General features: G+C 45.1%; 1 protein-coding gene across 4 annotated transcripts in view; it reads left to right on the top strand.

Annotated features, from left to right (window-relative positions):
- The window catches only part of mpzl1l (myelin protein zero-like 1 like), a 69,772-nt gene that overhangs the window by 43,398 nt on the left and 14,106 nt on the right, over window positions 1-12,268 (top strand). The window contains exon 5 of one of the 4 annotated variants that reach the window (XM_038801879.1): window positions 11,264-11,363. The exons of 1 other annotated variant lie outside the window; for it this stretch is intronic. In XM_038801879.1, the coding sequence (XP_038657807.1) occupies window positions 11,264-11,363 (100 nt within the window). Of the gene's footprint in view, window positions 1-1,505; window positions 1,540-7,932; window positions 8,118-11,263; window positions 11,364-12,268 lie in introns of those variants that run through there. 2 more of the 4 variants (XM_038801880.1, XM_038801881.1) reach the window with 2 other exon arrangements.

Below are 12,268 nucleotides of genomic sequence, written 5' to 3'. Positions count from 1 at the left end.
GTGTAGGTACTGTATCTAATTCATTTGGGCCAAGAAAATCTCGGTTTCAATAATTAGTTGATCTTTATTGGAGTAACAGTAAAGGGATCATATGAGAAAAGAATCAATGCCTTTGAGCTGAGAGGAAATTGGGGGAAGTAGGATGCACTTAGTTTTAGTTTTCCCCCCACCAAATAATTACGTTTTGCTCACTGAACTTTGCTCAAGCTGCTCCAACAAGCTCGACCAAAATGTCACACTCAGCCTCGTTGGGTACACCACTCGAAACCTGACTCCAGTACTGAATAGTGCTGACTTTGCCTCATTAAAAGCAACACACCGCTCAGCGAACTCCGCTCCAATATCTTGGTTTATCTTGATGATGCTTCCTTCCCTCCTCGATTCCCGATTTTACTTTGGCCCATTGAAGAACTCGCTCCTTCTCCTGGATGTTGTGGAATCCAATAATCGTCGCCAACAGTGGCTCAATGACCCCAGGCTTCTGCCAAAGTACTCGGTCCTCTCTTCCACTAGCAACATCTCCAGCTTCCAAAGAGGTGATTCGATCCCCATCCCCAGGTCGTCTCCACACCTTTGAGCATCTCTCCGTGCTCCTTCGCCATCTCCTGAGGTTTATCCCAGCTTCTGGGCCAGGCTAAGTGCCTCCTCAATTGACAGCTTAAATCTTTCCATCATCACCCTGCCTTGCACCTCCAAAATGTTTTGTAAACTGCTTTTCAAACTCCTGTGTCATCACCTCAGTCAGGGTTTCCACTCTAATATGAGCAGTCCCACCCAAGGCAGGTCTGCCGCCTTCTCTTCTGCTGAGCTTCGCAAACTTTCTGGCTTTGTCAAAGTATTACCCCCTGAACTCTTCTTGCCACCAACCTTTTGACATATTTTTGCTGACAAATTTCTTATCCCATACGATGGGTCGGTTTTAGTAACGAAAATTCCCAGGAACCGGTTAAAAAGTCCAAAAACAAAGACCAAAGCGGGAGCTACTTTATGTGTGAACTTCCCCCACCAGTCACCACCGGAAGTCTGCCAGCAGTGAACATGTTCGGTCCAAAGTTGTGAAGAGAAATTTCTTAATTTTTCCCTTCTCTGAAATTACTACTTTTAAAGACCTGAGGTGACCTCATTGTGTGAAGAACAGTGCAAACTCTGTTCAAAACCATATCAATTGAAACTGGTGCATTGTATGATGGATTAGTAAAAATGATAGTATTAGTAAAAATCTGAAAAAAAGTACATTTAAATGAAAAAAATTTGTTTGCCAGGAAGGCAAATTAGTTGTTCGCATTTTGGCTTTCTGTAAAATATTAAATCTGATACGGTACTAAAAAAATCTGCAAGTGTGCCTCAAAGAATTGATGCATGCAAACTTGTTAATTTTGTAGTAGTTGGTAAATTTGAGGAAATTGGATATTTGAGTTCTCCCATTAATTGCTATACAAGGTAGCATAATTGAGAATATTGTTATGATTTCTTTCCCTTGAATTATTTCTCTTCATACAATTCAGTGGAAATAGGAAGAGCTGATCCATCTATCTGTAAGTGGTAAAATTGAGTAAAATCCTAAAGACCAATAATAAATCAATTTGTGCAGTATTAAATGTGTTTGTGTGCATGAGGAACGTGTGGTTGAAAATCTAATGCTAGCATTTAAAGACCTCTGCCTGAATTGCATTTTGCGTGAAATAATCTTGCTCTGACGTGCAGAAAAGTGTTTTTGTTTTAATTTAGAGTACCCAATTATTTTTAACAATTAAGGGACAATTTAGCATGGCCAATCCACCTAGCCTGTACATCTTTGGGTTATGGGGTGAGACCCACACAAACATGGAGAGAATGTACAAACTTCACAAGGACAGGTAGCCAGGATCTAACCTGGGTCCTCGGGGCCATACGACATCAGTGCTAATCACTGCACCATCTGCCACCCAAGAGTGTTTTATAATTTGGATCAAGAGAAAGGTGGGAGTGGTAGCCTGACCTCCTTAGTGATTCCTGCCGAACTAACATAAACAGGATTGATTGTTTCTGTGCAAACAACACCTGCAGTGTTCTAGCTTGGGAACAGAGGAAAATGCAGTGCAAAACATTATTAAAATAAACTGTCTGTGCGGAGTCTGCACATTCTCCCCAAGTCTGCATGGGTTTCCTCCGGGTGCTCTGGTTTCCTCCCACTGTCCAAAGATGTGCAGGTTAGATGGGTTGGCCATGCTAAATTGCCCCTTAGTGTCCAGAAAAGGTTAGGTGGGGTTAGGGTGGAGGAATGGGGATAGGGTGGAGGTGTGGGGTTAGGCAGGGTGCTCTTTCCAAGGGACGGTGCAGACTCGATGAGCCAAATGGACTCCTTCTGCACTAAATTCTATGGTTCTATGAAACTAGAAGTTGAACAGAACATAGTTTCCATAGGAATTCAAGCTGTCACTTATGTTAACTTAATTCGGTTAAATGAGTGTTTTGCATTTAAACAAATAATTTTTCTTTCCATTCATGGACAATTGGAAGTTGAAGGTTGACATTCTAGGAATAATGCATTATTTTATAAGAAATAAAAATTGTGAATTTTTACAGTTGTGATGTGCATAATGAAAAATCTTACCCAAATCTTAAAGCCAGAAATATAACATGAAGAGATACTTTTCAATTTTGGTTTATTTTGAAATATTTTCCCTTTATACCAAATCTTTGCCTGAATACAATTTCTTGTTTTGACCCATTTCATCTTCCTTGAGTGGAAAAATGGAAATCAACTTTTCTAAAGTTATTTTGTGAATGCTGTCCATCATCTCCAGACATGTCATATCATTTAAGAGTGCAGAAGGACCATAAATTGGCTTCTACGTTTAGGAAAGTAATGTGGCATGTTAGTGCAATTTGGGCTTTTCCAAAAATGTTTCAAAATTCTTTCAAAATTAGTCTTGTGAAAGAAGATTAAAATTTGTTACTGGATGTGTTTTCTTACTCATTCGGGGAGGGAGGGAGGCTAACAATGTCATCATTTATTGCCTAACCCTAATTGCCCAAGAGAAGGGAATGACGCACCACTTGTGGCTAGCTAAGGAAGTTAAAGATCGTGGGGAGTTTCCCCTGAAAAATGACAAAAGTGCAATTTTGGGCACGAAAGACTGTGCGATTCCCGCCGGCTCGGCCAGTATGAAACTGAACGCGATCTTCTCACGCTTAGTGCAATAAATTAACCCCCACTTGAAACATGTCGAGCTGCAGTCACTGGTCTCTTATTCACCCGACCTGGGCTCATCTGTGTGCTGCTAACAAGGGGGAGCTGCATTTACACGGTCCCTCTATACTTGTTCCCAGTCAAGCCAGACGCTGGCAGCATGGAGACTAGCTCCTCGTTTCCTGGAGCAATACATGAAGACGCTTCTGGACATGGTGGATGAGAGGTGGGGTACCTGTACGCCCATGTGCGTATAAGATTGAAAGGTCACGTGGCTAATCCCGCCCGGGAAGCAGCAGCAGCTGCAGTCGGTCCAAGCAGCCTGACGAGGAGGGCTGGCTTCCAGTGTTGAAAGAAATTGAATAACCTCCTATGAGCTGCAAGGTGGGGTAATCTCGTCCTGACATCAGTACCGTTTGTCACCCCTGCAATGCCACCATTAATCCACTCGTTGCCACCTTGCAGTCTCCCAACATCCAACCTTGCAGCATCTTCGTCAGAACTCCCAGACACTCCTCATCACAACCCCTTCCTGTCTAGGCGTGGTGCCCATATATACCACTTGCTGTAGACCCCCGACCCACCTGGTGTGTCCGGCTCACAATGTCCTCTTTGTGTTCTCGCAGGATAAAGTCCTCTTTGTGACCTTGCAGGATAGGATAGCCCATAATAAAGGGGGAAGACGGGTGGGGGGACACCCCACAACCTCTGAGGAGAGCTCTGAGGAATATAGCAAAGAGGTGTCACATCCATCACCATCCACCAGTGCAGACCCAAACACCTCGGTGGGCAGGCTGCAGATTCACCATCTGGTGAATATGACACAGCTGCTGATGCACATCTGGTGGAGGCAGGAGTATAACCGGGATTGGGCAGTCGGTGGTCTTCTGTATCCCAAAGAAATCTGGCTCTCGGGCAGAAGCTGTGCCTCTGGAAAAGTTTCACCCTGAGCAGCTGGAGATGCAACGGCAGAGCTGAGAAATCCAGGAGGGGTTGTCGGCTACATTCTTGGAACTGCCAGGTCAATTGGAGGAGTCCCAAAGCCTTCAGTTGCAATAGTGTTGCCTGCATTGCATGGCTCCCAGGTCAACACTGCAATGGTGGCATTTGCAGTGAAAAGCCTGGGGCATGGTGTCTAGGCTATGAGTAGTGGAGTTCAAGGCATGGCCCAGTCAGAGGGCCATCTCTGAAGGCTTTTGATACCATGGTGCAGACAATGGTGGTCCTCCAGGACTGGCAGCGCCATGTGGAGCAGAGGTTTCTGCCGCTCCCTCCAACTACCTCTCCATCCCATGGAATAGCCCAGGGGCCCATGAGCACCCCGAGGTAGGAAGAAGTACTGGAGTCCATCCCAGAGCATTCTACTAAGGAGACTCTTGCAGTACGCATCCCTTCTGAATCCCCAGTTCCTGACACCAGCGCATCTTCAGGGCAGCAGGCAGAACAGGTTGACATGGCAACGCCAGTGACACCCGAAGGTCAACCAGGTCCCTCCAGGTGCAGACCCTTTGAGGCTACAGGACACGAAAGGCAGGCTCTTTCCACCTCTCTGGCTCCTCGGGTCATGCCAATGTACTCCTGGCCCTCACTCTGACATGAGCTCAGCAATCAGTGTGCAGTCAGCAGACAGGAGTTAGACTTAAGCAGAACGTGAGGAGCATCACAGTTTTTCTCTGCAAGTCGTCATCACCCTCCTGCCTTGACGAGCGACCCGCTGACACGGCCAACCCAGGCCCATCACCCTGGTGTGATGTCAAAGAGACCTGGGTTGCGGGGGATTGTAAGGTTTGCAGCGGGTTTGGGGGGGGGGGGGGGGGTATAGGGTCAAAAGTTGGTGGGGGGAGGGGTTGTTGTGGAGCTGTTGGACACCATGCCTCATAATCCAAATATCTGGATGCTTATCAGGGTCTCTCTGGTCCAGCTGGAACGTCACACCCTGGCCACCTATTCATCCTTCACCACCTGAGTCCACTTGGGGCTCGTCCTCCACTCTCTCCTGGTCATCCCCCTTATCAGAGGAAGCGGTACATTCCTCCTCCTCCTGGAAATTTTGCCCCCGCTGTTGCACCAGGTAATGGATGGCACAGCAGACAACAAAAATGCAGGAGACTCTGGGAGCTGTACTGAAGAGCACCGCCAGAGTGGTCCAGGCAGTGGAATCGCATCTTCACCAGCCCAAAGCACCACTTGATCACTATCACTCACATTATAACGGGACTCTGCCTCGGTCCCGGGCCTTCGCACTGATGTCATTGCCCATGTCCTCAACGGGTAAGCCCTTGTCCCCCCCCCATGAGCCATTCTCGCAGCCTGTGGTGGTCCTCGAAGAACCTGGGGACACCAGAGTGCCCCAGGTTGGCTATCATGAACACTTCGTGTCTAACATACACACCAAGTGCATGATGTTGAGGTGGTAGTCATGCAAAAGTTAGACATTCAGGGAGTCGAACCCCTTTTGGTTGATAAAGGGCACTCCCTGATGCCACAGTACTCTCAAGGTGACATGCGTGTCGTCGATGCCCGTCTGGACCTGAGGCATCATAGTGGGCTTGGCTCAGGTCAAAGTGGATGTAGTCGGAGACCTGGGCATACAGAGCATCCGTCACAGCTCGGTGGCACTTGTGACCTAAAGATTGAGAAATGCCAGACAAGATCCCGCTCAGGCCCAAGTTCAGGGCTCCTCCTCCACGAGGTGCCAGGTCCACAACAACGTGGCTGCAGTGCTGCACTGTCTCCTTAGTCAACCAGAGATTTTGACAGCATATGGTGTTCAACAACTTGATGAAGGACATGCAGGTCCTGTACACCCAGGTGTTTCCTTCTCTACTGTCTTCTGCCCCCCTCCTCGGCCTGATGGGCAGCCCTCTCTTGTTCTAACACCAGCTGCTGCCTGGTTGGCCTTGTCCGAGTCAGTGATATCTGTCCACCTCCAGAGCAGTAAACAAAATGAAGACCAGCTCTCGATACAACTCCATAATCTGGGAGGAATGGAAGAAGGAGAGAGAGAGAGGCAATCGGTGACATAATCCATGCCATGACCCTCAGTCCCTCCCAATACTTCTTGTCCTCCTGATCCTGGAGGCTGACAACCCAACACTACCTCCGGCGGCTAGTTGCTATGGGCGGCATGGTAGCACAGTTGTTAGCACTGTTGCTTCACAACACCAGTGTCACAGGTTTGATTCCCGGCTTGGGTCACTGTCTGTGTGGAGTCTGCATGTTCTCCCGTGTCTGCGTGGGTTTCCTCCCACAAGTCCTGAAAGACGTGCTGTTGGGTAATTTGGACATTCTGAATTCTTCCTCGGTGTACCCGGACAGGCACCGGAATGTGGCGACAAGGGGATTTTCACAGTAACTTCATTGCAGTGTTAATGTAAGCCTACTTGTGTTAAGTAATGGGTTAAGAGACATTTCAATTAGTTGCCTCATTTAAGTTAAGTATCCAATAATTGACACTGATATGTAAAGGGGCTTCAGGTGGCCTTTGTGTCGGTGATGTGGTGTTAAGAGTTTTGTGCAGAGTCTGTTGAAGTAAATTAGAGGTGTTTGTGGAAAAGGAGCAGAACCTTTGACTCTTTATACAACATCAGCTAAACGTATAACACTTGGTGACAGTAATAAAGATTATTAGCTGCTGCCCATATTAATAATCTTTATTGCCACAAGTAGGCTTACATTAACATTGTAATGAAGTTATTGTGAAAAGCCCCTAGTCGCCACATTCCAGCACCAGCTCGGGTACACCAAGGGAGAATTCAGAATGTCCAATTCACCTAACAGCACTTCTTTCGGGACTTGTGGGAGGAAACCGGAGCACCCGGAGGAAACCCACGCAGACACAGGGAGAACGTGCAGACTCTGCAGACAGTGACTCAAACCTGGGACCCTGCCGCTATGAAGCAACAGTGTTAACCACTGTGCTACCGTACATTGTCGCTTCACCGTCCATGGTTACTGCCCTTCATAGTCGTCAATGTGCTCCTATCTGGTTGTTCCCTCCCTTCACATCAGCAGCAATGTGGTCCAGCATATGTTGAGGCATGGATGCCCATGCGAACCTTGAGGGCTCCTGGATCCCCTAGTGCAGTTGGGTGGCTGTTGCAGCAAGGCACTGGCTTCTTCTTCCCAAAGCCCATAACCCAACCTTCAACCCTTGACACTTAAGGATTCAATCCCTGTCCGTGACTTGGAGAATGAGGGCAACTGAGAGTGGTGAATGATAAATGATAATTGCCAATTGGTAAGAAGGCATAAGAATTCTGAGGCAGAGAAGTGCAACACTAATGCGCACCTTGGATACTCCGGGTTGGACATCCCACGACCTTATTGTTGTTGTGTCTTTACACTTAATACACCTGGGAGGAGGTAGCATGGTGGCACAGTGGTTAGCACTTCAGTCTCACGGCGATGAGGACTCTGGTTCGATCCCAACCCCGGGTCACTGTCCGTGTGGAGTTTACACATTCTGCCTGTGTTTGCGTGGGTCTCACCCCCCCACAACCCAAAAGATGTGCGGGCTAGGTGGATTCACCATGCTAAATTGTCCCTTAATTTGGAAAAAATTGGGTACTCTAAATTTATATTTAAAAAAATACACCTGGACAACCCTGCATGACATTTGACTTGAAACACAACAGTGCATCTCATGTAGCACCCCCACGCCAAGAACAGTACAGTCTCGCCTCCTTTCTCTGGATACATGCAGCCAACCCCTTAGGATGGCAACCTACAGTCTAATTACTCTCTTCCACCCAAATCAGGAGCCCAGTCCCCCACAGCCATTAGGAGCCAAAATCGGAGATTCTGCTCAACTCACTTGTCAACCAGCCTGAAAATACAACGGTGGCTGTGAGACATTCGCCATTCAAGAACCTCTGCACTCTGGTATCCATTCAGCCAGCTGCTTGGATGGAAGAGAAGCCACGGAGTTTGCTGTCATAATAAAGAATGAAAAAAAATGCTTTCTGCTAGATACCAGGTGCACAATCTGAGGAAGCTCTTGAGAGTTAATGGGGTGTAAAATGCAATGTAAATAATCTCCATAAATCCTATGAAGCAGGCAACAGGTCACTGCAGAGGCTCATAAAGTTAATTGGGTGTGAAATGGAATACATACAAGCAAGTACAAAGGGATAAAAGCAGGTATACTGCAACAGTGAAACCACCGAGCCTATTGAAACTTCAGGTGATGTGAAATGCTTCTCCAAGAAACAAGTTGCAAAATGGCTCTATCCTGGGAACATATTTTAGGATAGACAGGCTGTGCTGTGCGTTGTTGAGGAGTATGAAATATGAAAGAAAGCAAGGTTTAAGGCTTCACAGACCCGCCGCCCCCCAACCCCGGCTCCCTTGAAGGACACCTCTCACCATGGCATTTGGCCAGCGGGTTTGCCCTGGAGCACCCTGGCACCAAGTGGAGAGGGGTACTCTTTCCTTCCTCTCGAAGTCCATTGTGCCTGGTCCCTGTTTTTAATAACATGCGAGAAATGGGTATGAATCAGGAGATGAAAGGGAGATAGGAACTTAAAACAATTGTACTCATCAGGGAAAGGGTACTCAGAAAACCATTAGAACTAAAAGCTGACAAGTCCCCAGATCCAAATGGGCTTTATCCCAGCTGAGATAGTAGATGTATTGCTTTAAAGTTTTCAGATTTCCAGAAAGGTCCCATCTGGATGGATTGGAAAATAATAAATGTGACTCCTTTATTCAAGAAAGAAGATAGGCAGAATGCAGAAAACTATAGGTCAGTTAACTTGACATCTGTCACATTAACACTGCAATGAAGTTACTGGAATCTATTATTAAGGAGTATATACCGCAACACTTAGAACATCTGAATGCAATGAGGCAGAGTCAACATGGTTTTCTGAAAGGGAAGTCATGTTTGACTAATTTATTGAGTTCTTTGAGGAAGTAACAATCAACATGGATAAAGGGGAATCTGTGATTGTACTATACTTGGAGTCCAGAAGGCATTTGAGAAAGTTACAGATAAAAGGTTACTACACAAATCCTGAGCTCATGATGTAGGGGGTAACATTAACATGGATAGAGAATTGGTTAGCTAACAAGAAACAGGGTGGGCATAATTGGGTCATTTTTAGCTTGGCAAGATGCGACAAGTTGAGTGTCACATGGCATCAGTGCTGGGGCCTCAGCTGTCTACAATTTTTATCAATGACTTGGATGAAGGGACAAATTTGCTGATGACGCAATAATAGATAGGAAAGTAAATTGTGAAGGGGATCTAAGGAGTCTGCAAAGGGATATTGATTGGTTAAGTGAACGGGTAAAAATTTGGCAGATGGAGTATAATGTTGGAAAATGTGAATTTGTCCACTTTAGTTGGAAAAATAGAAAAGCAGCATATTTAAATGGAGAGAGATTGCAGAACTCTGAGGTGGAGAGGGATCTGGGTGTCTAGTAAAAGAATCACAAAAGTTAATATGCAGTTACAGCAAGTGATTAGGAAGGCGAATATTGTCATTCATTGCAAGGGAAATGGAATTAACAGTAGGGATGTTTTGCTACCGTCTTACTAGGCGTTGGTGAGACCACATCTGGAATAATGTGTACAAGTTTGGTCTCCGTATTTATTTTATTCATCCGCGAGATGTGGGCGTCACTGTTAGGTCAGCATTTATTGCTCTTCCCTAGTTGCCTTTGAGAAGGTGGTGGTGAGTTGCCTTCTTGAAGTGCGGCAGCCCCTGAGCGATAGGTACACCCACAGTGCTATTAATACATTTCGAAGTCAGGATGTTGTGACTTGGAGAGGAACCTCCAGGGTGGTGTTCCCAGGTATCTGATGCCCTTGTCCTTCTCGATGGTAGTGGTCGTTGGTTTAGAAAGTGTTGTCTGAGGAACTTTTTTGTGAGTTCCTGCAGTGCATCTTGTAGATGGTGCACACGGCTGCCACTGTTCATCAGTGGTGGAGGGATTAAACACTCTGGACTGTTATAAAAACTATGCAGATAAATTTCACCTTTCATTCACTATTTTTATCATTCTACTCTCCCCGATCAGATGCAGTAAAATCTTGACAATTTATGATGGGCCTCTGCAGGTTTTGCTTTAAACTTGCTGTTGACAGACCACTGAAGCCAGATTCCATCTTTTATTACATGGATTTTCAAGTTTTTTAAATCCGTGTTTTGGAAATTTCACCTGGTCGCTTTACCCATTTGTGAAAGTCAGAAACCATGAATGATGTGACAGCAGTAGTTGGACCTCCTCCCTCTCTCTTTTTTTTTTCTTTGTTTTACTTGATGTTTTCCCTGAATTGCATGCCTCACATATAGAAATCCTATTTTGTGGTGTTTTAAGTTTTTTTTTTCAAAACATGGCTTATTTCCCAAATGAGTCAGATAGAGGTGTATTGTGTTAACTGTGTTATTTGTGGCTATCTGAGGGCAGCATGGTGGCGCAGTGGGTTAGCCCTGCAGCCTCACACCGCCGAGGTCCCAGATTCGATCCCGGCTCTGGGTCACTCCGTGTGGAGTTTGCACATTCTCCCCGTGTTTGCGTGGGTCTCGCCTCCACAACCCAAAAGGTGTGCAGGCTAGGTGGATTGGCCACACTAAATTGCCCCTTAATTGGAAAAAATGATTTGGGTACTCTAAATTTAAAAAGAAATTTAAAAAAAATAAAAATTTGTGGCTATCTGTGCTAAGAAATTGGTACTACAGGTATATTGAAACATTCCTTTTTCAAATTCCTGTTAATTTATATGTATAAATATATGTGTTGCATGTATGTTTGTACCCAAAGCACTGGAAACCTATTCTTGAACCACAATTTAAAGGATGGCCAATATGCTATTCCAACTCTCAGAATGCACCACATACAAAATAAAATTATCAATGACTGAAGTTTGTTTGACCTTTTAAAGAGAGGTGCAAAATTACATTAATTGACCTGCATGGGTGTTTCAGTGCTTCATTTTCAGCCATGTATTTTGTGCATGTGTCTATGTGCTAGTTAGCTTGAACCTCATACCATTTGCATTTACTTCCTCCTTGCCCCCAACATTTATTTCTGCATGTTGGTCCTTGCTTTATGCTACAATGTGCATCGAAAACAAAATGGCAGCTCTGTAGAAAGTGTCTTGCCAACTGAACAACCTCTGAGGAGCTCAGCAGTTTCAGATATGGAGGACTCAATGAAACATATTTCTGTTGGCCCACTCCAGGTATGATTTATGTTTGCTTTGATTCTTTGTAATCTGTCAGATAGAATCATTTTGTTTTGTTTGTCTGCAGATCCTTCATTTGTGTCTCTTCATTAAACAGAATAAAGAGAACCTTTTAATCGGGCATGTCAAAGCTTATTTGGCTTTGTTTAAGAGTCACCAGTCTTTATATTGCCCTCACATATTGTACAAAATGTGTTGAAGAATATTAACATTTTGTAGAATGTAAAAAATGAAATGACACAATGTCTCAAAAGATGATCGGACCTGCAAACCAAATTGTCTTCTGCATTTGTTCAGTGTTCTGTTATGTGGTTGGTATTTTTCCGTTTATTTTTACTTGTCCCAGATTAGATACATTTTTCATGTTCTGCTATATTTTACTTATCTTTTTGTAAGCTCTCAAGAAATTGGGCAGCATCTAAAAAGAGAGGAAGGTAGGATGCGGATCGGTGACTTTGCCCAAAAAGCCAGTGGCTCTGATGAAAGGTCAATCAGCTATAAACCCTGCCTTTCCACCCATGCTGCCTAGCCTGCTGAGCATTTTTCTATTTCTTCATTTCTTCTGTTCATGCAATTTTCTGATGTCCAGTAGAGGGCACGGCACTGTATCCAATTCCCAACTGTAGCAACTTGTCATGGAAAAGCTCATGGAAATTTAACAGGCAAGGACTGGCTACAGCAAATTCTGGTTTAATGTTTCCTTTTTTGAGACCTTTGGTATAAATTCCACAAAAATAAATACAACCAGGAATGGATTTTTTTGTGCTTTACTCATCACTGAATCGGGTTATAGTACTGCATCCTCTCCTCCAGTGCCCCACCCACAAGTGTGTGGCTTTGGCAGACTGGTTACCACCTTTGTCAGTCCATACACCAAGCTCCCTGTTTGTCACATTTGGATC

Source organism: Scyliorhinus canicula, chromosome 7, assembly GCF_902713615.1.
Source record: "Scyliorhinus canicula chromosome 7, sScyCan1.1, whole genome shotgun sequence".
In the NCBI taxonomy this organism is placed as follows: Eukaryota; Metazoa; Chordata; class Chondrichthyes; order Carcharhiniformes; family Scyliorhinidae; genus Scyliorhinus; species Scyliorhinus canicula.
Note: the sequence above shows the minus strand (reverse complement) of the source record. Positions and strands in the feature narration are given on the sequence as shown.